Here is a 27,168-nt window from a genome sequence, read left to right as displayed (position 1 = left end):
CCTTCTCCCTCCTCCCTCCTCCTCCTCCTCTTCTAGCTCAGGTTGCAGCTTCTCTGGGGAGCCGCTCACCTTTCCGGAGCTGGGGAAGCCGCCCCGAGCCCGGGCAGGGACCCCAGCAGGGCGCAGGGCACGGCGCCCAGACCCGCCGCACCCCGGCCGTCGCGGGCTGGAGCTGGCGCGCCGCGGACCCCAGGACACGCGCGGTGAGTCCCGCGGGCGGCGCGCTGTGTCCGGCCGGCTGGGCGGGCGGCACGCCGGGGGAGGAAGGGGAGGTCGGAGGAGGGGGTACCGCGGCGCCGGGTGAACGGAGCAAAGGTAAGCGGAGCGGCTCTTAAAGGCGCCGTTCTGCTTTTGCCTTGGGGCGAGAGGTTGGAGGGAGATACCGGAGCGACATGGAGAGGTCCGAGATCACGAGGCGAGTGGACAAGAGTGTTGGGGGGTGGGCGATGCCCTGCAAAGGCCGGTCCCAGGTTCCAGGTGCTTAGGAGGGAGGACTGTTTTACCTTCTCAGATCCTCCGCCCACCCCCACCCCAACCCCCCCACTCCCGGGAGTCTCCACCGGTACTCACTTTGGCCCCCGGGCTCCTAGGAAGCAAAGTTTTCCACCCCATCGGGAACAAGGCGCTTTCTCAGTTCCCTTCCTTCTGGGAAGGGCAAGTGTCAGGAGTCTCCGGTAACGGGAGAATCCGCCAGTGTGGGACCAGATCCCGCCTTGAAGGGCTTTCTGGGCTCCAGTGAACTTTCCAGAGAGGCAGGCTGTGGCTGGGTGGGAGGCCAGGGCCCTGGGGTGAAGGTGGAAGGACAGGACACGTGAAGCCCTGCAGGTTCCAGCGCTGAGGGGTGTGGGGGGGGGGTTGAGTGGGGGCCTCTGGGGGGTACTGCGCCTCTTCTCTCCCTGCCCACCCGGGAGTCCAAAGGGGCAGTGCCACCTCCCCACCCAGCAGCAGCGGGCAAAGGGTTAATGCAGCGGTGGGAAAGGGTGGGTGGCCTGTTGGGAGATGTGGCTTGAGGATTCTTCTGTCTCTGGGGGAGATGATCAGGAATCAGAAATCTGAGGTCCGCTCTGGGTGGAGGCCTCTGTTCTCTCCTTGTTAGGGGCCGGGGGTTTCTGGAGCTGTCTGCAGGCCTTGTGGTGGGAGTCCGGTTGTTGAGACAGTAACTGATCTTCTGTGCTTGGGGTCAGCGCCCTGCTAGGCACCAGTGACCTCTTTCTGATTCTCTCTGAACCCCTTCCCGCAAGCAAGGGTGGGAGAGCTGGGGCTGTGAGGAGTGGGGGTCGGCTTCCCAGAACCTCAGCCTCACCCCCAGCCCAGCCCTCAGCAGTTCCCCGACTGTGTCCTGGGCCCTGTGACTCACTGACACCACTAGCCTGCCTCTCCTGTGTCAGCGCCCTGTGAGATTCGACATGTTCGTGTGGCGTTTTCCACTGGGCATGGGCACACAACACATTCCTGGACACTGGCCTGAGGGAGAGGAATCCTCGAGGACGAGGATGCCTGGAATGTCTGGCTGACAGACATGTCCTCAGAGATCCCCTGCCTTTCCTCTGCCTTGGGCAGGGGGCTGGGACCACCTTGGCTCAACGCTGGCTCCTGGGTTTGGGTCTGCATCTTGAAGGTGCTCTGGAGAGGGGGTCACCTTGCCACAGCACAGCTACTGTCTCGGTTTACCCTGCCCCAGTCAACCTCCTGTGCAGCTGATGAGCCTGTGAGGCTGACCTCCCCCCAGCCCTGCAACTTCATTGCCCACTGGGACTCTCCCCGCTGGCTGCCCACGCCCCACTAGGAGCCTTCATTCTTCCCAAACTTGCTGGGGTTTCCAGAGCCAGAGTAGACTTCAGTAAGTTGCATCCGATTTCTGAATGCCTCAGTGGCGACCATTTTTTGATTTTATGTTTGACTGGGCATTTATTATTGATTGGGTGCCAAGTAGTGTGTCACACAGCTGTATGAAGTAGGTATTATTATCTTCATTTTATGGTGAGGAAACAAAGACTCTGAGATACCAACCTTCCCCAAATCCACAAAGGTGGGATCCAGCCCACTTCATCTGACCTCAAGCCCCCTGGCTCTTAGTTCCTGCCCCATCAAGGGAGACGCCAGCCTACTCTGGAGTTGTCTGGTTCTATAGCAGTCCTTGGAGAAGGAAGGATGGGGCTGGTGCTGTGAGTAAGGAGGCTCCCCCTTGTCCTGTGCCAGGCAGAACCAAGCTTCTCCATGGATCGCAGGAGAGAGGGTACCTGGTCTGAGGAACAAGTAGGTTTTTGGTCTAAGATCTCGTGGGACTGATCGAGCTGCCTGCCTTGGAAGCCTCCCCATCGGGCCTTGAGGAGATGAAGCTGCCTTTATGGCTGCATTTGTTTTCTCGACAGACCCAGACTGTCCTCTGCCAAGTTGGCCTTCCTGTGCCCACGCAAACAAGCCCCATACTATAGGGCAGAGCCTCGCTTGGCTTCTCCCAGCTCCTACTCCAGCTATGCCTCTACTTTCTGGGGTCACCCTGTTTTGGATTTTTGTCCAGCATCTCCATCCATCCCTCAGTGGATTTCTTCTTTCCTTCCCTGAGTTTGAGGCCTAAAGGAGAGGGCCAGCCCAGCTCCTGCAAGTATCAATACCAGCTGTGTGACTTCTCTCTCCCCAGCGAACTCTTGAGCTTCTCCCAGCCTCAGTTTCCTCATCTGTGAAATGGGGATCATAATAAGGAGGTTTGTTGCATGAATTAAATGAAGTAATGCATTGGCACACGGCAAATGCTAAATAACCGGTAGCTGTATTTGTTATTTGGAAGGGAATTCCTAGTTATCGCACTGTGCCTGGCTTTCAGTAGAGACTGGAGGCAGGCTTTCCTAATCCCATCAGGCCAGGCCCTTGGAGAGTATCTTTCCTGTTCCTCCAGGTTGGGGAGGAGGGCTCTGTGTAAGAGAATGGCAGGTGGGGTGGGATACCAATTGGATGAGAACCTGCCAGGAGGGGACCAGGAATCTGTGCTGTGGGACTGTACCTTCCCCTCTATCCCAGTTTCTAGGATGAGTGAGGTAGGCACTGGGACCTGGAAACCCAGCAGCTCCCTTCTCTGAGGGCCTCTGGCAGGGCCTCCTTTCCCTGGGGTAAGAAGACCCTCCCCCAGTACTTAATTAATTGCAGTCCCTGTTCTGCTCTGTTGTCCGGGAGGGAGTGGCTGGCCTGGATCCAGACTCACCTGATTAGCTTCACCCCGTTGGGTGTGAGTCACATTCCTCTTCCCCCGTCCACCCTGGACCCTTCGCCCTCCTGGCATTAGCTGCTGAGTAGGCATTTTCCCATCTCCAGGGGGTGGGAGCAAACCAAGATCTTGTCCTGGTCCCCACAGCGCATGTGTGCGCACACACGGAACCCAGCTCTGAGGCTGGACTCCTGGCAGCTCAGGCAGAGGGTCTGGGACCCAGGATCATGACAGAGCCAGTGGCTGGGTCTGGCAGGAGCTGGCCAGTGGCGCAGCAGCAGATCAGGAAGAGGGAAGGCTGTAGGCGCATCTCAGCCAGACCTCCTGTCTGAAGGAGAGCACATCTGCTCCTGAAATCTCCCCGGTTCTGTCTGCAGAGGAGGAGCAATGAGGAGGCGGGTGTGAGAATTGCCTTTGAACTGAAAAGGGTCTTGAGGCTTCCTGACAGCATGAATTACCCTGGTGAGGCAGGACACGCTGCTCTCGGAGACATTGGCCCGAACTTTTTTTGTTTTGTTTTGTTTTTGCGGTACGCGGGCCTCTCACTGTTGCGGCCTCTCCCATTGCGGAGCACAGGCTCCGGACGCGCAGGCTCAGCGGCCGTGGCTCACGGGCCCAGCCGCTCCGCGGCACGTGGGATCTTCCCAGACCGGAGCACCCGTGTCCCCTGCATCGGCAGGTGGACTCTCAACCACTGCGCCACCAGGGAAGCCCTGGCCCGAACTTTTGAAGGGACAGTGGTGAGACCCTCTTTCTTGGAACTCTGGATAATGGTTTCACCCTGTGCTCCCACCCCACCCTTCCAACATTAAATAAAGTCTTCCCTGGAAATAGAGGGGTCAATGTAGACAGCATGACCCGACAATGGCCAGCTGGTGCATTCATCATTTTTGTGTGTGGAATGTGTGTCTCCTGCTCACCGTGGGTGGGGGCAGCGTATGGACTCCAGGGTCAGTGCAAATCCTGCCGCTGTCGCTCAGTAAGTGGTTGCCTTAGGTGAAGGAACTTGCTCACCCAAGTTTCAGTTTCCTCATTTAGAAAATGGAGAGAGTAATAGTATTACCTCATGTGGTTGTGAGAATTCCAATGAGATAATGTCCACAATATTCCTTGAATTTTGCCCTGCCTGGTGTCATTATCGAGGGTGGTGGCAGACGGAGTTAGTGGCCACATTTGACAGTTCTCAGGACCCTGGCCTCTCCCTGATCCCTGTAGAAACCAGGGCTCTGGCCCCCAGTTGGGCAGGAAACTCTGTTCTTAAAGCATTTCTACCCTCCCTTACCCTGAGCGCCCTCTCCATTTTATCACTATTGTGGGAAGCTCTGGCAAAGCTCCAGAATGATTTTTGTCCTCACACCTTTTTTCCCTAAAGGAGCCTCCCCTTTCCTGCCTTTGGGGATCCCCTCAGGAACTGGGGCTCCTTCTCTCCTCTGGCCCTAGCCACCCAGCGAAGGAGATTCTTGCTGGGTGACCAGGCCCAGGAGGGGACGTGGCTGTCCTTCCCCACATCCTGGCAGAATCCAGTGCCTGGAAGCAGGTAGGCGGTAGGTCCTGCACCGAAGGGCATCACACTCATGACATCAGCGGTGCTGGGTCTCTAGACCCCCTCTGCCAGCAGGGCATAGGCTGAGGCCAGGAAAGGGGGCCCTGAGCCCCTCCCTGTTCCTGGCACGGAGCCCAGCTGGCAGCACCCCTTGCCACGACTAGGCTGGGTGCCACATTCTGGGCTGACGCCAGACCTGCCTGGCTCCTTCCCTGTGCAAGGCAGCCCTCCAGTGGGCTGCTGATTTCCCTGATAATGGTGCCCGGTGCGGGGAATGCCGTCTCCGGCCAGGTCCTTGCCATCCCTTCCAACCCTGGGGGAGCAGAAAGGGCATAGAACTCAAAGTCACAAGCCCTCAGTTCTAGTCTCGCCTCTGCCCCATCAACCCAGTGGCCGTGGGCAGCTCGCTCCCCTTTCTGAGTCTTCCGTTCTTCACCCGAAAAACAAGGACACCGACTAGGAGATTTCTAGAGCTCTGTCCAGGACGGCTGGTTTGTGGTTCCAGATTTTGCCAATCCTGCTGGCAAGGTGAGCTGTGCTCGGATCCCCCAAACTCTGCAGCACAGGGCCTTCCCCCAGCTGAGGCCAGGGCAGCTGGTCCTTGCCACAGCTTCAGTGGACGAGAAAGGCCTGGAAGACCTCCTCCTTGTCAGATAAGAGGAAAATAAGTACTTCCCAAAGGAGTGGGTGCCGGATTCAAACGCCATCCAGGCACTGATGCCCAAGGGCAAGGCTTGGCGAACCATGGCTCTTGGCCAAATCCAGCCTATATTACTCTGACCCGTGAGCTAAGAATGATTTTTATAGTTTTAAGTAGTTGGGAAAAATTCAAAAGTTGAAAGTAATATTTTGTGACACTTGAAAATTACATAAAATGTGAATTTTCGTGTCCACAGTGAAGGTTTACTGGAACACAGCCACACATTCATTTACATCTTATCTGTGGGTCCTTTATGGGGATAGAGCTGTATAATGGCAGAGACCATATGGCCACAAAGCCTAAAATACTGACAGTCTGGCCTTTAACTGAAAAGTTTGCCGACCCTGATCAAGAAAACCATAGTTCTCCCAAGGTTTGCACTAAATAGTTCTGGAATCTACCTAAAAATACTTTTTTTCATTTAAAAAGAAGCATTACTTCTTCTTCTTCTTTTTTTTTTTTTTTTTTTTTTTTTTTTTTTGCGGTACGCGGGCCTCTCACTGTTGTGGCCTCTCCCGTTGTGGAGCACAGGCTCCGGACGCGCAGGCTCAGCGGCCATGGCTCACGGGCCCAGCCGCTCCGCGGCATGTGGGATCTTCCCGGACCAGGGCACGAATCTGTGTCCCCTGCATCGGCAGGCGGACTCCCAACCACTGCACCACCAGGGAAGCCCGTTACTTCTTCTTCTAACATTAGCAGTGAATGTTCATTATGGAAATATTAGAAGATGCAAATGAGCAAAAAGAAGGTATTAAAATCATCCATAATTCTGCCACCCTGTTATATAACTACTGTTAGCATTTTAACTTAGATCCTTCTGAAATATATATATATGTGTGTGGGGGGATATATATATACACACACAGAGATATATTTATAACCTTCTGGATTATATACAGTGTATTTACATATATTTATATAGTGTACATGTATGACACATGTATATCTGGCACACATACAGCTTTTACAAGTTGTACACAAATGCCCTTTTCATTTAAATACACATCTCAAACTATTTGCTGTCTCGGGGACTGTCCTAGGCCTAGTGGGGTAATTCTAGGATCTCAGACCCTAGGGGAAGATCTAAACCGAAATGCCCTGCAGGCAGTTGGGCCTGTGTGTGTGAGGCTCAGGGGCTTGGTGGGGCCACAGCTGTGGATCTGGGAGTCATCAGCACATGGGTGGTGGTTTCCACCGCAGGAGAGCATGAGGTCACCAGGATGAGTGTAGATGGGGGGGAACAAAGGGCCAAAGAGGGAACTCTCAGGATCGCCGACATTCAGGGACAGGTAGAGAAAGTAAGTCCACCAGACAAGGGAGGGAGAAAGAAGCAGGAGAACCAGAAGGCTGGGGGAGGGGAAGACAAGCCAAGAGCCTGGGACAGTGCCTGGTGTGAGTGGGTACTTGTGAAGTGAGAGAGGGTCTAGGAGAAACCAGCGCCACCCCTGAGCCCTGGGTGGTGGGTGCCGCTGATGGGACGTTTAAAGGACAGTTGAACAATGGCAGGATGTTCAGAGGCATCCCAGAGGGGCCCTTGGAGACAGAGAGGAGCAGGGAGGTGGTCCAGGCCGAGGCGGCCACCTGGGCCCAGCCTGGTGAGAGGGAGGCCATGCTGAGTGTGAGGAAGCCAGCTTACCCTAAAGGATGGAGAATGTTGGCCAGGGTCCTTCAGAATGTGGGCCTGGCATTGTTGGGCCAAACTGGTGACGGTGGAGGCCTGGGAGTGGAGTATAAATAGAAATGTGGTCTGGAGGTGCTGGGAAACCCTCCCCTCCTGCCCTCCCTGCTCATGAGACTGAGCAGTCCCCCGGGATGCCAGAGCTGGAAGGCCCCTGCTGTTCCGTTGCTAAAGTTGGGCATGGGGAGAAAACCAAAGAGACGTTAACAAAGATCCCATGATAGGTTCTTCAGTCTGGACAAGGGAAGGCTGAAGGAGAGGTGACCTGGATGCTCTTTATTTCTCCTCCTACTGATTGTATAGAGGATGGTGGGCATCAGCATCTGTCCTTAAGCAAACAGAGAGGAAACGGTTGTGAGCTATTTCCATTGGGATTTAGGAAGGAAGACCTAAGAAGAGGTTCCAGACTCTGGAATTTTAAAAACACTGGGTAGTAGGTGAGGGACCTTCCTTGAGGGTCTTTAATGGATGCTGCTAAGAGGAGTGGAAAAGGGTCTTCTCTGTCTGGGAGATGAGGCAGGCCTAGTCTGGAAGCAGACATGGGAGACAGAGATCTTGCCTACGCTGGCTCCTTGCTCCAGCCTCTGGTCTGGGATGTTTTGCGTGGCCAGGACCAGAGCGGACAGAAGGGCACCTTGTCCCATCTTATCACTTAGAAATCCAGAGCCTCCGCAAAGATTACAGGCCAGCCTTAGCTGGGTCTCCAGAAAAGGCTAAAAAGAAAATACCAGAAGATGATATACGTGGCTTCATTCCTTGAGCCTCAGGCAGCCAAAAAGAGCAGAGTATCAGCAGGGCTGATGTGGGGCTCACACCAATGAGGGGGGGTGGTCAGGAGGGGTCATCTGTAGGGGTTGAGGCCAAGGTCTGAGCCTGGGTAGTGCACCTGACCTGTGAGGCCCTGGAAATCTGCCCCTAGGGGATGGGAGCCCATGAGGAGGGCCCCAAGGCCTGCCAAGCCCCTCTCCACAAGCTCTGGAGGCCCCAACTCGGTGCATGTTCAGTTGGTACCTCTCTTGAGGATCATTTCCATCTCCTGTCCATCCCTCACTGTGCTGTGGTACCTGCCAACCCTGAGGCCTCCACAGACCTCACTGGGGGAGTCGCTGGTGGGCAGGAAGCTGCCCCCTCTGCCCCAGCCCACGCTCCCCCCACCACCATGGGGAAGAGTTGGCTAGAGAAGGAGGGCTAGGTTACAGATGAGGCTTGGAGTCCAGTGGGCAACTGACAGTCTCCTGGCAGCCCTCTTACCTCCAAACAGCTCCCAGAACCAGGAATTTTCAGCTTTCATAGATTTGCTCACTGATCATTTGAGGGTTTGCTTGGTGCCAGGCCCCATGTCAGGCACAAGGGGGTGTAATGATGAGTCAGACCCAGTTTTTGCCCTTAACAAGCCCGCAGGCAAACTAGGGAAACAGACAAGCAAGCAGTTACGGTACAGGGAGTCAAGGGTGCTTACTTGGGGACATCTAGAATGCCGTGGGAGCACAGATGAGGGACCCCCACCTGGCTGGGCCAGCAGGGTTTCAGGCTAGAGAGGACATGAGGGGCATCGTAGAAGGCGTCCAGGAAGAGGTCATGCCTGACTTGAGCCTTGAAGATGGGAACACTTTGCTGGCTTTCCCCTTGTCCCTGGCCCACAGGTCCCTGGGGTCCAGTTCCCACTGAGAGCCAGGAGAACCGAGGAGGAAAGATGTCCCAGAGAGTCCAGGGCTGGTTGACAGACCCCCGGGCTTGCTCTAGTGTGCCCAGAAAGAGGGCAGGGCCAGGCCATCCCCGTGGGCTCAAGTCCCACCTGCTAAGAGTAGGGCTGGCCTGACAAGGAGAAGGTAAACGTAGAAACAGGTCCCTGGCCTGCCTGAGAGTGGAAGGGTCTGCACACAGACAGACAGAGTGTTCTGGGGGTTCAAGGTGCCAAAAGGTCTTTGTCTTCAATGGCCCTAATGTTTCAATGTCTATAGAGGAAAGAGGCTTGAACGAGTCGTTATGGTGCACTGGCTATGGTCTAGTTCAGCCGTGAGTTCATTCATTCCACAAACACGGGCTGAGCACCTGGTAGGTTCCTTCCACCGTGAGGCGCTGGGGAAGCAGAGCTGCCTGAGACCACGCTCTTGCCATGAAGACATCACCATCTAGTTACGAATGTGCACAGGCTGCTCTGGAAGCATCTCATTTTACCTTGAGGGAGGAGGGGTGGCCACGTGCGGCTTCCCAGGGGAAGCAACACTTGAGTTGAGTTTGGCAGCGGTTTTACCTAGGGAAAAATGAGAAAGGGCATCCCAGGCCAAGTGAAGTTTCATGTGGGCCGTGAGTGTGGTTTACCCTGAGAACGCCAAGTACATTTCATAAAGCTGGTCCCCCCCAGGGAGGGGTGAGAGCTGAGACAAGGAGGAGACAGGGGTCAAAACACAGGAGGCCTAGTCTTCTGGCCACTGGAGTTTGGACTTTTTCCTGAGGGTGGTGTTAATATGGAAGGATTTAAAATAGGGAAGTGACATCATCAGAAAGCAACGGAGAAAGTTAGGTCTCGCAGCCAGTGGCAATTGGATAGGAGGTTAGGCATTATCCCCATTTGGCAGAAAAGGAACCTGAGGCATGGGTGTCTTCCCAGGTCATAGTGGGAGAGCTGGGACTTCTTCCATGACTCCAAACTACAGAGGATTTCGGAGAGCAGGGCTGGGCAGCACGTGGCCCTCACTGCGGGACTTTTGCATCAGGTAGGACGCCGTGGAGGCTAGTGGTGCCTGTGTCCAGGGCAGGGGCCACCCTGAGCCCCAGACGCTTCGCCTCCTGACCAGCTTCTTGCAGGTTAGTCCTGCTTGCTCCTGGAAGGCCTTCCCCGCCTGCTTCCTGCATTCCAACAGGGGCTGTGAGAATCTTCTCTGAGCTCTGTCCCTGTGTCCAGAGCATCTGTTCGCTGGTAGAGTGACCACAGGCCTATCTGTCCCTTTGATTCTGACCACTCAGAAGGCCCCAGGCTGACAGCCTCTCTCATCCAGGCGAGAGCTCGCGGAATGAGCTGAGTGATGAAGGCTCCAGGGCTTCTGCTTCTGCTTCTGCCACTGCCTCTCAGCTCCAGCCAGTCTCCTGAGGTTTGTCGCAAACTAGGGAAACTAAAGCCTCAAGCTGTGCAAGGCAGCGTCCGCTAGAGGATGAAGGAAGAGATGGTATCTGCTGGCTCCCTGCAGGCACAGTTCTACTGGAAGGAGGGAGTGTCTCTGAAGTCTCAATTCATGACGTCTGCAGACTTGGTCAGCTGTGGCTTCTAGTTGTTTTGAAACCTGCCCAAAGGCCCAGAGTGACTGAGTGGCCAAGGTGGGGGTAGGAAATGGGCAGCAGAGAACGTCGTAAGGATCCTAGCTGGTGGTCAGCCTTTGGGACCAAGGGTCAGGCCCCCTGGGCTTCCGAAAGTGGGCAGTTGGAAGTTACATCCTTCCTCCCCCGTCCCTGAACTTAGAGACTGAGCGCTAAAAGAAAAGAAAACAAAGCAAAAAGAGGGACTTGGAAAAGTATCTAACGTGTGACTGGAATGCAGTAGGTGCTCCATGTGCCGGTGAAACAGCCAGCCAGGCCTGCTGTATGTGACCAGCACTAGGCACAGGAATCAAGCACGCCTGGTGAGGGAGGCACCAGGAAAGTCCTCACTGTGATCCCGTGGATGATGTACTTGCATGGAGTGTGCCCATCAGATGGGCACCCTGCGGCCCTAGGGGGTCTGGGAAGCTTCTGAAGACCCAGGACCTGAACTGCATGCTGTGTTGGGGAGTGGGCAGAGCAGAGCCCGAGAGGAACCAGTGGGGGCAGGTCTTGAAGGACCTTGGGTTGCAGGCTTTATTGTGAATGGGACTTTATTCAGGAGGGAGGCAAAGGGGCTTCTCATAAGGGTTCTCTGAGGAATCTCAGAGCCTGGCTCCCTGGAGGTTAGGAAGTGAAGCTGACCTCCTCCCTCTGCACCAGTCTGCAGCCAAACTTCTGTGAGAGGGAGGCTGTGGCCCAGCTTCCCTGGATGCTCTGTCAATCTCCTTTTCTGCCTCCATGGTCTCCCGGTCTGTGTCTCCCAGGTGTCCCAGCCTAGAGGCAGGTGTTAGTTCTGGGGCCTGGCAGAGGTCGTCCAGGGGGTGGGGAGCGGCAGGCCACCTCTGCACTACCTGGATGATGGGCCCGTGGGCCGGCCTGGCCTGCCCCGTGGATACGAGCAGTCAGCTAGGAGGCGCAGGTCCCCTGCCCGGCGTGGCCCTCCCGAGTTGCGTCAATAATTGGGTGGGGGCTTCCCTGGTGGCGCAGTGGCTGAGAGTCCGCCTGCCGATGCAGGGGACACGGGTTCGTGCCCTGGTCCGGGAAGATCCCACATGCCGCAGAGCGGCTGGGCCCGTGAGCCGTGGCCGCTGAGCCTGCACGTCCGGAGCCTGTGCTCCGCAACGGGAGAGGCCACAACAGTGAGAGGCCCGCGTACCACACACACACAAAAAAACCACAAACAAACAAAAAAACAAATAATTGGGGGGACCCCTCCTGCCTGTCCTTTCCCTCTCCATCTGGTGGTTCAGGCCTGCCAATTGCCAACCACGTTCCCTGTTCCCTGGTCCTCTTCCATCCCAAGGCTTCAAAGTGCCTTATGGGCTATAAGAACGTCTGTGAGGGATGTGTTTGATGAGCTTTATATGGGCCTCTTTTCTGGTACATTTTACATCTGTGCAGGAAGTTGAGAGAAAAAGAAAAGGAGAAAAGAGAGCCAACATTTTCTGGGTGTCTTCCTTGTGTCAGCTCACTCAGCATCCCCACTCAGACATCCACTGGACATGAAACACATGCCTAAAACCGCACCCAGACCTCCAGTCCCAGCATCCCCCATCCCCACTATGGCCACCCATCCTTCCAGTTGCTCAGGCCAAGCCCTTCAGAGTCCTGCTTGACTCCTTTCTCACACCCCATATACAATCTGTCCGCAAATCCCTCTGGCTCCACTTTCAAAGTATACCCAGAATCCAGCCACTTCTCCCCACCTCCACTGCTCTACGCTTCCCCCAGCCATCACCTCCTGACCGACCTCCCTGCTGCAGCCAGAGGGAGCCAATTAAAACCTAAATGGGATCAAATCACTCATCCCCGAAAACCCTCCCAAATCCCGAGGGGCCCCAACATGATCAGCTCTCTTCTCCAGCCACACTGCTGTTCCCAGACCGTACCAAACTCACTTCTGCCTCAGGACCTTTGCACCTACTGTTCCCTTGCTGACCTGCTTCCCCCAGATGCTGTATGACTAGCTCCCTCCCCGGTGCCTACTCAGAATTTTTCCCAGAAGATGTCACCTTCTCAGGGAAGACTTCCTGACCACCCTATTTAAAACTGCAACATCCCACCTCTCACACCCCATCCCTCTTCCCTGTTTTATTTTTCTCTGTTGCTCTTGTCACCATCTAACATGCCGTATATTTTATTTACTTATTTTCTTTGTTGCCTCTCCCCACCCCCTTTAGAGTGTCAGGATTAATGAGGGCAGGATTAATGTCTGTTTTGTTCACAAGTGGATTCTCAGGGTCAACAACAGTGCCTGACACGTAGTAGGTGTTCAATAAATAATTGTTGAATGAAAGACTAGAGCCAAAGCTACGAGCGATGGTGTCACTGAATTGCCGTCATCAGCCTGCTAGTGGTGGCATGGGATTGGAAGCTGGGGTTGTCTGACTTTAATTCCGGGTGGCGGTGGAGGAGACCTGGAAGGTAGAAAACCACACTTACAGCCTAGGCCGCAGGGAGGGGCAGGGTGGGGGAGTTCCAGTTAGGAGAAGAAAGGAGCAATGTGGTCACTGAGTCTGTGTACTTGGCAACAGCCAGGAAATTGCTGCATGATTTTGAGCAAGTCAGTTCCCCTCTGGGAGCCGCGTTGTCCTCCACGGGCGAGCCAGGGAGGATTAGAATGGTGGCTCTGTGAGTGCCCGTTCCTGCTAACACTCCAGGAGTCCAGCCCTTTCTCGTGGGGCACACGGTGGCCTCTGGGCAAGTGTCAGTTTCCTGTCGGCCTGGCTTCTCCTTCCTCCTGAGCTACCTGCTTCTCTGGCACCAGCAGGAAGTGCCGGGCTGGCTGGTGTGTCCCCAGGAGGAGGTGATGGGAGGTAGGCCGAGAACTCTATGGATTCACCTGGGCAGGAGGGAAGGCCTGGTTGGGGGTCTGCCTGCCCACCCCTGCAGCTCCTGAGGGGGACTTCTCCTTCAGCATCCCCCCACCCCACCCGGCCAGGCCAGCGTCCTTGGACGCCCGTCTCCCTCTTCCCCTGGCACCAGTTGCACGGGGACAGCCCCAGATGGCTCCCTGGCCCTGGGGACAAAGGCCACACTGTGCCCAGCCCTGGGCTGGCTTCAGGCTGGGTCACACTGAGCCTTTCTGTCCCCAGATGGGGGTGAGGGGCAGACGGCACGAAGGTAACAGGCCTTTTTCCTGTCGCCCTTCCCCCGCTGACCCTCAAATCTGAGGAACTGACTCTCCCAAGAAAGAAGTCACAGAGGCATCTTGTGTCCTGAGGTAGGGAACAACAGACTATTCACTGCCCAGCCTGCCCTGTCACATCCAGACCCTGCTGGGTTCAAGGCCCCAATTGTCCCCGTCCGAAGGCAGCGTCCCCTCTCTGCGTGGTCACCACCCCTGCTGCCTGCTCCCCTGCCACCATCAGGAAGTCCATCCCTACATCTGACCGCCATCGCTCCCGCCACAGTGACAGCCACTTCCTCTCAGTCTCTTCTCAGGCCGGGTGCAGAGCAGATGGTTCCCATCGTCCGCATTGCTTGGTCCCCCATTCCTGCTCAAGTGAGCCGTCCCCAGTTTCACCGTCCACATGCTTCCTGGTCCCACTTGTGTCTCCTTGCTGCTAACAGGGAGGGCAGGTGCAGTTCAGGCTGCTTCTCCTTTGTCTTGTAGAGACTGGGGGCCTCCCTCCCAGAAGGCTTTTGACGAGCTCCCCTCTCCCTCCCCTACAGACAAACGCAAGGGCGTGAGATATATGGCAGCTACCGGTGGATTCCTGAGCCACAAACCCTATGTGCCAGCCCATAAATCCCAGACTGTAGGATGGCTTTATGGGGAGGCCTGTTTTTAAAAGAGGGCGTGACTGGCCCCTCTTGGCAGAGCCCAGACCTCAGGGAGCCAAGTGCCCAGTCGCCGCCCCCCCTAGGATGAGCATGACTGAGCTTGGGGCATCGATTTGTGCAGGGCAGACATCTTCTCCCTTCCGGTGCGTCTTCTCCTCCACTCAGCATTCCTCCACCTTCCTGTGCCTCCGCAGCTTCGAGGATTCCTCATCTCAGCACATGAGTGCAATATGGAAACCTGGGCAGATTACCATCCCTTACCTAGACCTCAGATGCTTCCCAACCATGGCTCTAGTGTTCAGATCATTGGGCGTGGGTTTTTTTCATTTGTTTGTTTGGTTTTGGCCACCCCATGCAACTTGTGGGATGGGGGATGACTTTTAAAAATGCATTGTCCCAGGCACCATCCTCAGAGCCTCAGTTCCAGAATCTGAGGGCGAAGCCCGGGAATCTGAATGTTTCCCAATACTCCCTGCTGAGGCTGATGTTCGGCCAACTTGTAAACAGTTGATCTGTACAATGGGGACATCTCCACTCTCCTGTCGTGTGGGAAATATGAGTCAGCAGGCAGGGCATGTCGAGGTCCTCTTGTCACTGGAGCCTACACGCTGCCACCATCATGAAGCCCCCCTTATGCCCCCCCATCCCCGGCTGGCTGCACACAAGAGTGAGGTGGGTGGCAGCCTCTGGGAGCTTCCTGTCCATGAGAATCCCGCAGACGACAGGCCCGGACATTGCACAGAGCCAGGAGGGGTGGCTGAGGTTGGCTGGCAGGAATGAGCTTGGAGATGGAGAAGTAAGAAAGTTCCAGGCTGGTGGGCTTTGCAAGGAAGCTGGAAGAAGAAGAGCTTTCAGCTGCCTTCTCATCAAAGGAGGCCTCACAGCCCCCAAGTTCCTTGAGAAGAGGGACCAGGCTTTACTCACCACTAACCCCAGCGCCTAGTGTAAGGCTTGGCACTTCATTTGTTGAGCCGAACTGAGTGAGACTTCATGGCCCACTGACAGAGATAGGCTCGGCTGGCAGTGCAGACCCAACGCCTGTGCTCTGAGAGGTGCCAGCCTGAGGAAGGAGTGCCTGGCCATACCCAGTCTCTGGGCTCAGAGGAGCTGGAGGGCCACAACTTAGCTGCATTTGGGGGCAGCCAGGGAAAGGACCCTTTCCAGGCTGGCTGAGTACAGAAGGATGTGATCCATAAGCAAAGTAAACATGCTACTGACCCATAATCCCCTAAACCAGGATTCAGGAGGGGCCTGGTTGCCTTGGCAACTGGTTACTGGCCAGTGACAGTGCTGAGAGCATCCTCTGGAAATGGGCTATGCTTGGTGCATGGGTAAAAGCTGGGAGAGGGTGCAGGGTGGCCCCCTCCCATCACAGGGCTAGCCCTGATGGCTTCATGGCAGGTGTGGGTGGAGGCCCTTGTGAGGCCTCTTGATCCCAGCCCCACTGTAGCTGAGGGAGAAGAAGGCAGAGTAGAAATGAGGGGGTGGCCACACTGGGAGCTTATGAAACCATGGAGGGGAGGGGAGGGGAGGGGAAGGGGGGAAAGGGAAGGGAAGGCGTGACAGCCCCACTCTGAGTTTTCAGGGCAGAACAGAGAAGGAAAGGTCTATGGGAAGAAGCGGTTGCACAAGTCTCACTGGGAGGCCAGCGGGTGTCCCCTCACTCAGGGGGCAAGAGGGCTGAGGAGCCGCAGGGAGGGAACCTCTTCTCGCTGGGGAAGGGGCCCTGGGGTGAGCAGAGCAGCCCACCCCTCTCCTTCCTCATGTTCTCTGCAGTAGACACCCTGCCTGCTGGGGTTCTGGTGCAGAAGGGGCCAGCAGTGCTCAGCCTCCCCTCCCTGGGGGCCGTTTCCGGTAAATTTCTATCTTTCCCTTGAGACATTCAACTGCTCCTGACCTCCCATATTTCAGCAGGAGGCATGGGGCTGGGCCAGCTCAGATGTACACATCCTCTCCCTTGTCCCTTTCCTCTCTTTCCCTGTCTCCTGGGGACCCAGGACAAGCCAGAGAGGGACTCCCAGGTGTCAATATTAGGATGAAATGGGGTTTGGACCAGACTGCGTTACAAGGGTGTAGGCTAAGCTATGTTCAGCTTATGGGCATCAATCAGTAAGGCTTACTGGCTGTTGACATATTCAGCCTCTTCCATGCACGTTGGTAAAGAGCTGCTGGCCCTAGGGCCACTCGGTTCTGGTGTCTTCCCTGCCACCCCTGGCCTCTTTCCAGAACTCTCTAGACCTCCAGCAGCTAAAAGGTTACCGTCTGGCCCTGGGGAGGCCTTCAGGGTCCTATTGGCACATCAAGCTGCTATTATGAGCAGTACTTTGCTGTGCTTCTTAATATTCCCTGTGAATATCTCCCCAGGGACAGGGAATCCTGGGGGGATGAGATTCCCAAGGAGGAAGAGGGTCAGGAAGATGCAACCCTGGCCCCTGAGTGCGGGGCAACAGAGCTTGATGGGAAGCTGGTGTCGACCGGACCCATTGCCGTGTTCTCACCCACTCTTCTCACTTCTATCCCAGGACCCTGCGGCCTGCCGCCTGCTGATCATGAACAAAATGAAGAACTTTAAGCGCCGCTTCTCCCTGTCAGTGCCCCGCACCGAGACCATCGAGGAGTCCTTGGTTGAGTTCACAGAGCAGTTCAACCAGCTCCACAGCCGGCACAATGAGGGTGAGGGGTCTGGGGCCCTTCCCCCGGCATCCCCCCGCCCCTCCCCACCCTCCCTGACACAGCGCGGCTGGCCTTGGGGTTGGCCTTGGTCGGGGAAGGGCAGAGTGAAGTCTCCTCCCCACCCCCATGCCGGGGCAGAGGCAGGGAGGGTGGCTGATGCCTCTCCCTCTCAGGCCTGCAGCTCCATCCTCTGGGCAGAGACCCCCAGCCAGAGTCCAGCACCTTCTCCCCCTCAGACAGAGGGGAGGACCCCGGGCAGCTGTCCCCTGGCATGCAGTACCGGCGGCAGAACCAGCGCCGCTTCTCCATGGAGGTGAGGGGCTCCAGGCTCTACGACACATCCACAGATGTATGCCCAGGAAGGTGGTTGCCTTGGAGCCAGACTTCATGGGTTCAAATCCCGGCTCTGCCATTGATTAGCTCTGTGACCTTGAGCAGGCTACGCAACCTCTGTGTACCACAGTCTCCTTGTGTTAAAATGGTCATCGAGAAGATTAAATGAGAATATATGCCACGTGCTCAGAACATTCCTGGTACCTAGCAAGGGCGAGACAATTTGACTATTGGTCTTATGACCCATATACATGTGCCCAAGTGTATGAAAAATATGCTTACAGAATCACAGTGTCTGCAGGAATCTCATTCTACAGATGGTGACTCTGAGGTCCAGAGAGGGGAAGGGACCTCCTAAGGTCACACAGCAATCCCTGGATGTTCATGTATGTCTCAGCACATCTTTGAAGCCTCACAGCCCATGGTTCAGTCCTGCTGGGGTTGTTCACAGGGAAAGCCAGGCCCAGGGCCAGAGGCGAGGGTCCCACAGCCCTAGCTACCCTGGAGCAAACACTGGCGCCCCTGTCTCATCCTGGCCACTGCAGGACATCAGTAAGAGGCTCTCTCTGCCCATGGACATCCGTCTGCCCCAGGAATTCCTCCAGAAGCTGCAGCTGGAGAGCCCAGACCTGCCCAAACCGCTCACCCGAATGTCCCGCCGTGCCTCCCTGGTGAGTCCCAAGAGGGTCAGAGGTCGCCTGGGTGGAACACCCTCTCCCCTGCAAGACATCAGTCCTGGTTTTGCCTGTCCCAGCTGAGGCCTACAGCAGTTTCCAGGGAGGTTTCTGGGCCTCTGGCGCCACCTGCCGGCTGAGAGGATTCCCATAGCTGGTCCTCTTGGTCCACCTCCCTTCCCTAGTTGAGTCCCACCAGCGCTGGAGCTGAGCTCCAAGCCCCCTCTGGGTTCCAGAGTCTTCACCGGGGTGAGGTCAATAAACCAGCTGGCCCGTGTTTCCAAGTCTTGGCTGCCTATCAGATTTCCCTGGGAGCATCTTACAAAACACAGATTCTGGTCCCCAGTCCAGATACGTACAGAAATCAAACTCTGGGTGGTGGGGCCCAGGAATCCGTATGGTTAAGGGTTGGGTTGTTAAGGGTTGAGCTGGAGCAAGTGTGCTGATGAGAGAGGCTATAGCGAGGTGGGTTCTGAACTGGACCCCCAAGGTACAGTGGAGAAAAAGGCACAGTTCCTGCCCTTGAGGGGCTTCTGAGCAGGATGGAGACAGACAGGTGATAAAGGCCTGTGGCAATCCCAGGACTACAATCCTGGGCTCTGCACCCACCACTGCCACGGGAGAAAGAAACTCACACTTCCAAGGCCTCCCTCCTTTGTCACAGGGACAGGGAGAAGTGGAGAGGGAGGATTTGGGGCTGCCTTCACCCTGCTAGCCTCAGACCCCCTGGGGGTCTCATTCCCTTTCCACCTGGAGGCTGGGGGTGAGGAGGTGTACCCTTTGTGGGACTGCTGGGGCCTTCAAGCTCACAGGACCCTATGTCTCTCCCTCTCAGTCAGATATCGGCTTTGGGAAACTGGAAACATACGTGAAACTGGACAAACTGGGGGAGGTAAGAGGCTGGGTTGGGTTTTCTCCAGGCCGCCAGGCAGGATGGCTAGGAGGAGAAACAGGGTCTTCCCCAGCCTTCCCCAGTCTGCGGTCACACTACCCCTGTCCCACAGATCTCGCCATGCAGTCTGGCCCAGCCTTTGGCAGGTGTTAAGGTGGGCCCAGGTCCTGGAGGAGGGCATGAGGATGGAGTGGCTGATGGGCTCTGGGGCAGAATCCAGTCTTTTTTTTTCCTGCAAATATTTCTTGTCGGGGATCAAATCCCAACTCCTCTGTTTACCAGCTCTGTGGCCTGGTGTGAGCTCTGTGACCTCCCTCTGCGCCTTGGTTTCTTCCTCTGTCAAATGGAGATCCTAAGTGCTCTACCTCATAGGGTGTTGTGAGGACTGAGTAGGTCACTGTAAGCTTTTGTGCTGTGTAATTATTAGCTATTTCCGTAAACACTGTGCTGGGCTTTGTGTTCCAGGCGGGGGGTGGGCAGTGGTTTACAGAGAGGAGGAGGATGTGGCCCTTTCCTTCCAGGAACCCGGAGGAGACCTACACATAAACATCAACAGAACATAAGGAAGAACAAAACTGGTGTTATAATAGAGGGACACCTTGCCTGCTGGGGGCTTACAGGAAAGACAGTTCCTTCTGACCGGGAAGGAGTTAGGGACAGCTTCACAGAGAAGTGGGCTTTGGAAGAAACAGAATTTCAGTGAAGGGGGGCTAGGGAAGGGTGGTCCTGCCAAAGTCACGGCCCAAGCAGAGGCACAAAGAGGAGGACGTTGGACAGAGGAGAGCGGGGCCTGAATGTGGCTGGGCTGCTGGGGTTCTTGTTCCCAGGGAACCTATGCCACAGTCTTCAAAGGGCGCAGCAAACTGACAGAGAACCTCGTGGCCCTGAAGGAGATCCGGCTGGAACATGAAGAAGGCGCGCCCTGCACTGCCATCCGAGAGGGTACAGCATCCTAGGGTCCTGTAGTCTTGGGGCTCCTGGGAGGAGGGGTTCCTGGCCTGAACCCTGATGGCAGCCTGGGGGCCGAGTCATTGCTGGAATGGGGACTCCTGAGGCTGGTCCCAGGAGAAGAGGGTATGAGGGGCATATGGGGCCTAAGGGACCCAGGCAGGCCTGTCTCCCCATAGTGTCTTTACTGAGGAACCTGAAACATGCCAATATTGTGACCCTGCATGACCTCATCCACACGGAGCGCTCCCTCACTCTGGTGTTTGAGTACCTGGTGAGTTGGGGTAGGGGTGGGAGGGGTGGAGAGGGTGGGGGTGGCCCAGGCCTTGTTCTGGAATCAGGTTCTCAGCTGCTCCCATGCAGGAATGGCCCAAGGGCCCAGGCTTAGGGGCAGCTCAGAGCCAGGGACCTGTCCCATTCCTCGGCTTGGGCCCTGCCCAGGGAAGGGCACCTGGCCAGGCGTCAGGTCAGGGCGAGGGCTGAGCCACGCACTGTGTTCCAGGACAGTGACCTGAAGCAGTATCTGGACCACTGTGGAAACCTCATGAGCATGCACAACGTCAAGGTAAGAGCCTCCGTGTCATGGACCCCACCCCCCACCCCCGCTCTAACGCAGAGCGTCAGGTTCCCTCTCTGTCAAATGGGAGCATGAGTTACCTGCCAGGATGAAGAGAGGCTTCGGGGAAATTCAGAGGGATGAATGACCTCTTCTGTGTGCATACGTCCCCACACAGGCAGGCTTCCTGGCCCAGTGTGGCGCCTCTCAGCTCCCCGACTGGGGTACTCTCTCCTCCCCCACCCTCCTGCCTCCTCTGCACACCTGGTGCCCCGCCCTCTGGGTGGGATTCCCTGGGGTGGATGGGGCCCAGGATGTGGCTTCCATGTGGGCAGGAGAACCAGGTAGCTCTCCAAGTACCTCACCTCCACCCAGTCTTGTCCCCATCCCCGTCCCAGCCACGGGGAAGAGGCGCAGGGTTCCTCCCTTCCTCTCTCCCCTCCATGGGACATGCTCCCACCTTGCACTGCTTCCTTTCTTTTCCCTCCCCCAGATTTTCATGTTCCAGCTGCTCCGGGGCCTCGCCTACTGCCACCGCCGCAAGATCCTGCACCGGGACCTGAAACCCCAGAATCTGCTCATCAACGAGAGAGGGGAGCTGAAGCTGGCCGACTTCGGTGAGGGCCAGAGCCCACAGGGCTGGGGCAGGGTAGTGGAGGAATCTGACACAGTCTCCTCAGGATGTGGGCACTGTCGTGGGGCGGGGGGCGGTTCAGTGACGGGTCTGTCCCTAGGACTGGCCCGGGCCAAGTCAGTGCCCACGAAGACCTACTCTAATGAGGTGGTGACCCTGTGGTACAGGCCCCCCGACGTGCTGCTGGGGTCCACGGAGTACTCCACCCCCATCGATATGTGGTAAGCAAGCGCTGTGGGACTGGGCGGGGGGTTGGGGGCATGGGGAAGGGGCTTCCGCACCTGCGACTGCTTTTGCTGCCCCAAGGGCCTCTTCGAAGGACTGTCTAATCTCCTTTGAATAAAAGCCATGTGGCATCCTGCTGAACTGGATGTTAAAGAATTGAGGGCTTCCCTGGTGGTTCAGTGGTTAAGACTTTGTGCTTCCAATGCAGGGGATGCGGGTTCAGTCCCTGGTCGGCAAACTAAGACCCCACATGCTACATTGCGTGGCCAAAAAATAAAATAAAGAGAAGCAAGTTTAGGGGAAAAAAAAAATAAAAGATGCATTAAAAAAAATAGAATTAAGTCAGAGCTACATTGGTGTTTCCCTGGCTCTAAATAGACTCTCCTAGGCTGTGCTTCTGAAATATTCACCCAGGGGTACATAGGGGGTTACCAGAGGGCACAGGAGGGCCCCCACAGTAAATGTGATGAATCTTACCCAAGCATCAGTTCTACTGAAAAATTTAGAAGGGATACTTTTTTTCTTAAAATTAACGCACATATGATTCAGTGTAGAAGGAAAAGATTGCCGAACTTTAAAGGTAAAACACAGTTTTCTGATGAATTGCTGCTGTGCCCTACACCAGGGGTTTCCTTGGAGAGTGGATTTGTGGACTTCTCTCTTCCAGAGGGGCACATGATGGAAAGTTTGAGACAACACTGCTTGAAGAGCTGCTTCATGGGTGCTGGCTATGTAGACCCAAATCCTCCAGAGTGAAAGGGGAGAGATCAAAGCGTCCTAGAGCCCTGAGAAGTCCCCAGAGGGAGGCTGCAGTGGGTGGCTGTGCTGTGCTAGGAGCCTCTGCAGCTCTGGGCCACCCACCCTGGTGCCATGACCCATTTGAGTCACCGTGGCAGGGCATCGTGGTGGAGCAGCGCTAGGAAGCGCGGGTGCAAGGAGGTCCAGCCTAACGCCGCCCCTGCCCATTGCTCCCTGCAGGGGCGTGGGCTGCATCCATTACGAGATGGCCACAGGGAGGCCCCTCTTCCCCGGCTCCACGGTCAAGGAGGAGCTGCACCTCATCTTCCGACTCCTCGGTCAGTGTCCTGCCGCTCCCTCCCTCTCACCACTAGGGGGCGCCGGAATTCTGTCCAGCCCGGGCGCATATCCGGACTGGGAAGAGCAGCTCCCACCGGATCTCTACGGGCCCCCGGTGGACTCAGTCATTCTATGACCCCACCTCCTACCTTGCACCCCTCCAAGTCGCCCTCGGCCCTGGCCTCTCACCCCTCGCCACCCCTTCTCATCTCCCCAGGGACCCCCACGGAAGAGACGTGGCCTGGTGTGATGGCCCTGTCCGAGTTCCGAGCGTACAACTTCCCCCGATACCTGCCTCAGCCTCTCATCAGTCATGCTCCCAGGTAGCCCCTCCTCCCCACTCCTCCTCTCTGCCTGTGGGCCTGGCTGTCCCTCCCCGAGGTGGCTGTGAGCCCCACCCGTCCCACCCCACCCCCATAGACCAGAACTGTGCCAGCTCCTTCCTCCCGCAGGTTGGACACTGATGGCATCAACCTCCTGACCGGCCTCCTCCTGGTGAGTGTGCTCCCAAGCCGACCAGGGCCAGGCAGTCAGAGAGCTGAAGCCCCAAGATCCCAGCCCAGCCCTCCGTCCCACCTGCGTGCTGGCGTACCCCACGTACCCTCCACCCACCAGGCCCGAGGGGAGTGCTGGCTTCCACAGACTTCAGAGTGGGTGCACTCCCAACTCAAACCCCAATTCAGACCCTAGCTGTGTAGCTGTGAGCAAGTTACAGAGCTTTTCTGTGACTCAGTTTCCTCAATTGCAAAGTAGAATGAATCATTCACATTTTGTAAGATGGTCTTGAGGATAAATTGAGGTTAGAATGGTGCCTGTCTTGAATAAGCACACGATAAAGGGTAGTTGTTAGCATTACATGTTAATATTACTATTAAAGTTGTGATCTTAGATGCTTCAGCATCTGTATTTCCATCCCAAGAGGAGGTCATTCTCTGAAAGCCCCATTTCTAGTTTTCTCCTGGTGGCTGGAGACCTGAGACCCTGAGTTCTGAGACTGCCTTGGCTTGAGCGGGCAGCTGACCCCAGGGGCTTCTCAGGTTAGACTCTGGCCCTTCCCTTCTTGGCCATATAACTTAGCATGGGAATAGCATTGCCCAGAGGGGTCCCTGCAGTCCCCCACCCTCTGCTTTTCAGTACGAATCCAAGAATCGCGTGTCAGCAGAGGCGGCCCTGAGGCACCCCTACTTCCGGTCTCTGGGGGAGCGTGTGCACCAGCTCGAAGACAGTGAGTGTGTAGGGGAGGTTGGGGGAAGGGGGCAGGGCCAGCCCAGAACCAGAGAAAGGGAGCAGCTGGTGTGAGTGGAGGAGCCGGAATAAAGAGACCAGAGGCCCTGGGTCTAGCTGAGCAGCCTGGCTGCCGCTCCTTGGGTTTTCATTTGCAACGAGGGGAGGAAACCCTGTGGATCCAAGGTGCTTCCTGAAAGGCCAGTTAGGTGCTCCTGGCCAGTCCTAACTAAGGGGGCGCTCAATGGGTGTGGGGGCCTCAGGCTCCAGGAACAGGGCCAGCTCCACTCAGCTCTCTCCTGGCCTTTTCCCTCTCTCACCCCAGCTGCTTCCATCTTCTCCCTGAAGGAGATCCAGCTCCAGAAGGACCCAGGCTACCGGGGCCTGGCCTTTCAGCAGCCAGGTAGGGGCTCGTGCCTCCCCCACCTCCTCCTCTTATTAGAGGAGGCCAGGGCAGGCGGCTCCACCCTCTTGAGGAACAGAGATAGGGCCCAGCAGCCCCTCCTGCTGTGGGAATCAGCGTGGCCTCCCTGACATTGGCCTGTCTTCCGGGGGCCCGTGGGGAGCAGGGAAGGGACTGGTTTCCCTATCTCCTTGCCAGGCTTCCTCCTCCTGCGTTTCCCTCCTCAACCCCCACCCTAGACAGAACACTGCATCTGACAGTAGCCCTGATGAAGGTGCACACTTTTCCTGGTTCATTCTCTCTGCAAATTCTGAGCTCTCTGGCCTCCATCCTGGGAGAACTATACTTTGTTTCTAGACTAGCTGATGGCCTCAGACATGATAAGTGCTTTCCATGCAGTATCTCATTTAATCCTAAAATACCCCTTGAAATTGGTACTATTAGTTAATGCTCCCCATTTCACAGACAATGAGACTGAGGCTCTGGAAGGCTAAGGTACAATTTCACATAGCTAGTAAGTAGCAGAGATGGGATTTGAACCCAGGGCTGACCAGCTCCCAAGCACATGCTCTTGCTGGCTCTATCAGAGTAGCTCTGGAGGACGCCCATCCCTCCTGATGTCAGATGACCTTCGGCCCAAACTTCTCCCTGCAGTCCCACATCTTTCCTTCCATTCTCCAGGGCGAGGGAAGAGCCGGCGGCAGAGCATCTTCTGAGCTATGCCCACCCTGCTGCGGCCCAAGGGATGAGAGGTCACACTGAGCACAATTGCGGCAGGATGGGGCCCGTGTGGCCTCAGAGGACTGAGGAGTGAGGGCTAACGGCTGGTCCAGAAGACCTCTCGGCAGCCCTGCTGGCCATGGCTGTTTCCTCTCCCTTCTTCCCACATGCCTCCCCAGTGGCCTTGGCCTGGACACCAACCCCTCCATCACCTTCCCTGGGGCTGGGCATGAGCTGCTTCCCTGGGAGGAGGTGAGGGGACAGGGAGAGATCTCAGACACTTTCCCACCCTAAAGTGCTCAGACACCAGCATGGAACCCACATGGACAGAAGAATCTAGAGGCCGGGCAGAGCGCTATGCCTTGAACATGGGCACCACCATGCCTCCCCACCCAGGGTACCTGCCTGCCTCACCAGTTTGGTTGAGTCCCTTTCAGGCCCCTTGGAGCCCACACGTCTTCCCCCTTTTTCCCCCCGAGAGCAGGAAGCAACATGGCACCTTGTCTGGGACCCTGGAATCCTGGGTGCCAACGTGTGTGCCAAAGCCCACCCCCACCTGAGGGGCGGGTGTCCCCAGAGCAACAGAGGGAGTTGTAGCCCCACCCCCTCTTCTCATCATCCCCCACTTGTTCCCATTCCCCACTCCTTGCCAGAGGCCCCGTATGCTGCTGGACGCCCAGTTGAGTCCAGTGGTGGCCTGGTCCCACCAGCTGCACTCCTGCCAGCTCAGCCGGGCCCGCCCGTCTCCCCAGTCTGAATGGGATTGCCTTAAATTGGCAGATGGTAGAGCACGCACTGCCCTTGGAGCTCTGACCCAAGCTGCTACCTGTCCACCCTTTCCCGAGAGTGGTTCCTGCTTATCATTCCTGAGTGCTGGTAAGCCGGCCCTGGGCCAGGGTCCCGAGGACGGTACCCAGATATGCAGGGTCACCCTGACACTGGTGCCAGCTCCCTGGGGCTGGCACAGCCTCCCTCGTCCCCTCCGTCCCAGCCCCCGTGGCTCTGTCCTTGCTCCACCCTATCTGGGCACCAGCCTCCCCATGCCCCTGGCCTCCCCAGAGGAGGATCAGCACCACAGTCTGAGGTACAGGAAGGTGGGACGGGACGGGATAGACTTTGATCCCGAGCCCCAGGCCCCAGGGGACTGGGAGTGTTAGGGCCCGTGGCCCCAGCAAGAAGGCCCGCCCCCCACCCCTATGGAGCACAGCTATTCTATTCCCAAAGTCTCCTCAACACTTGGCTGAATCTTGGATGGCGAGGCCAAGGGAAGGCCAGGTCCCCTGTGCACGCCTCTCAGCCTGAGGAGCAGCCCTGGAGGGTCGTGGCTTCCTCACAGGTCCCTCCACTCCTCCCCCACTGTACTGTGAATGTCCTGTGACTCAGCGCAAAGACAGATAATATATTTAATTCATGTTGTACAGAAAGGAGTGAGCAGTCTCATGCTGAAAAGCTGATTTTGACAGATTGATGCCAAAGATGGAGGACAGAAGGCCCTCTCCGGGCCTTCTGAGTGCAGGTGGGGCTTGCTTGTATGTGTACGTAAGGTGGAGAGAGACTTTGGTGTGTGTGTGCCCCTGACCCCACCCTGGGCTATGGGCATGGTGCCCTGCACCCGCCCTGCTGTATTCCGGATGCTGCTGCATTCAGAGCTGGAAGTCAGCTCTGGGTGACCTGGGGTGGGAACAGAAGAGGCCTGGGACTCTGTGCCCGGGGTCCCACCGTGGCCCAAGTTGGTGCCTGAGGGGTGAGGCCAGCCAGGAGCCCTGGGGAAGGTTCTGGGGTTCTGGCTGCTGTCGCTGACCCTTGTGCTCCCCCAACCAAGTGGCTCTCTGACTTCTTAGGTGGGCAAGGAGGAAAGTTCAAGAGAGGCCTGACATGGGGGATGGTCAAGGCCAGGGCAGCAGAACTAGGATACAAACCTCCCTATGATTCTGGCCCAGCAGTAACTGCACAGACCTGACTCCCCTTCCCGCTGCCCAGATGGCCTCTTACCTTGGGTCTGTCCATACCTCCTTTCACACACATCTCCCAGAGTTCTCAGTATCCTGCTCCGTTTTCCATTTCAGTGTCCAGGTTTGTTCTCCCCAAGACCACCCTGAGAATGTCGGGCCCCAAACCTCCTGGCCTTACCTGACCAGTGGCCTTATGTCTGGCCATAAGAACTTTCCAGTTTGCTGGCACACTTGAGGAGGCTCATGCTGAAAGGTTGGGTGATGTCCCCCAAGATCATGGAAGTAAAGAGTGGATCAGGGCCTGATTCTCGGCATGGATTCTGCCAGCCTAGACCTCCTCACCTCTTAAAGGCAGCCAGTCACTAAACTGGAAGACAGTGAGGGCAGGGGCCAGGAGACACACTGGTGGGCATCTGAGTCCGGCCTTTTAGTTGAATTTGGGAGGAGGCTAGCCAAGACCTAAGGTTTGCTAAGCTTCCTACTATGTGCCAGGCACTATGCCTCTCATTTAATCCTCACAACAACCCCCTTTCTCCCCACTTTGCAGGTGAGGACAGTAAGATTCTCAGGGGTTAGAGGACTTGCCTGGGGTCGTGTAGCAAATTAGAATCCCAGGTCTGTCTGCCACTCGAGTCCGTGGTCTTCAAAGAG

At 56.5% G+C, this 27,168-nt stretch overlaps 1 protein-coding gene across 3 annotated transcripts; it reads left to right on the top strand.

Moving 5' to 3' along the window:
• Positions 1-25,983, top strand: CDK18 (cyclin dependent kinase 18). 3 transcript variants are annotated; one of them, XM_082616015.1, is made up of 16 exons: positions 1-203; positions 16,729-16,879; positions 17,053-17,192; positions 17,758-17,883; positions 18,722-18,778; positions 19,606-19,720; positions 19,906-20,000; positions 20,229-20,291; positions 20,776-20,899; positions 21,017-21,137; positions 22,120-22,217; positions 22,436-22,541; positions 22,671-22,713; positions 23,353-23,443; positions 23,791-23,845; positions 24,527-25,983. In XM_082616015.1, the coding sequence occupies exons 2-16, from the start codon at positions 16,756-16,758 to the stop codon at positions 24,657-24,659; spliced, it is 1,491 nt and encodes a 496-aa protein (XP_082472141.1). In that variant the 5' UTR covers positions 1-203; positions 16,729-16,755; the 3' UTR covers positions 24,660-25,983. The 3 variants fall into 3 exon arrangements, with proteins under 3 accessions (XP_082472141.1, XP_082472142.1, XP_082472143.1); XM_082616016.1 differs by having other exon boundaries at positions 23,768-23,845; XM_082616017.1 differs by lacking the exons at positions 1-203; positions 17,053-17,192 and having other exon boundaries at positions 16,798-16,879.
• The last annotated feature ends 1,185 nt before the right edge of the window (positions 25,984-27,168 follow it).

This window comes from Mesoplodon mirus, assembly GCF_964341445.2.
Source record: "Mesoplodon mirus genome assembly, chromosome: 3".
NCBI lineage: Eukaryota > Metazoa > Chordata > Mammalia > Artiodactyla > Ziphiidae > Mesoplodon > Mesoplodon mirus.
This window is presented reverse-complemented; position numbering and strand designations above follow the sequence as displayed.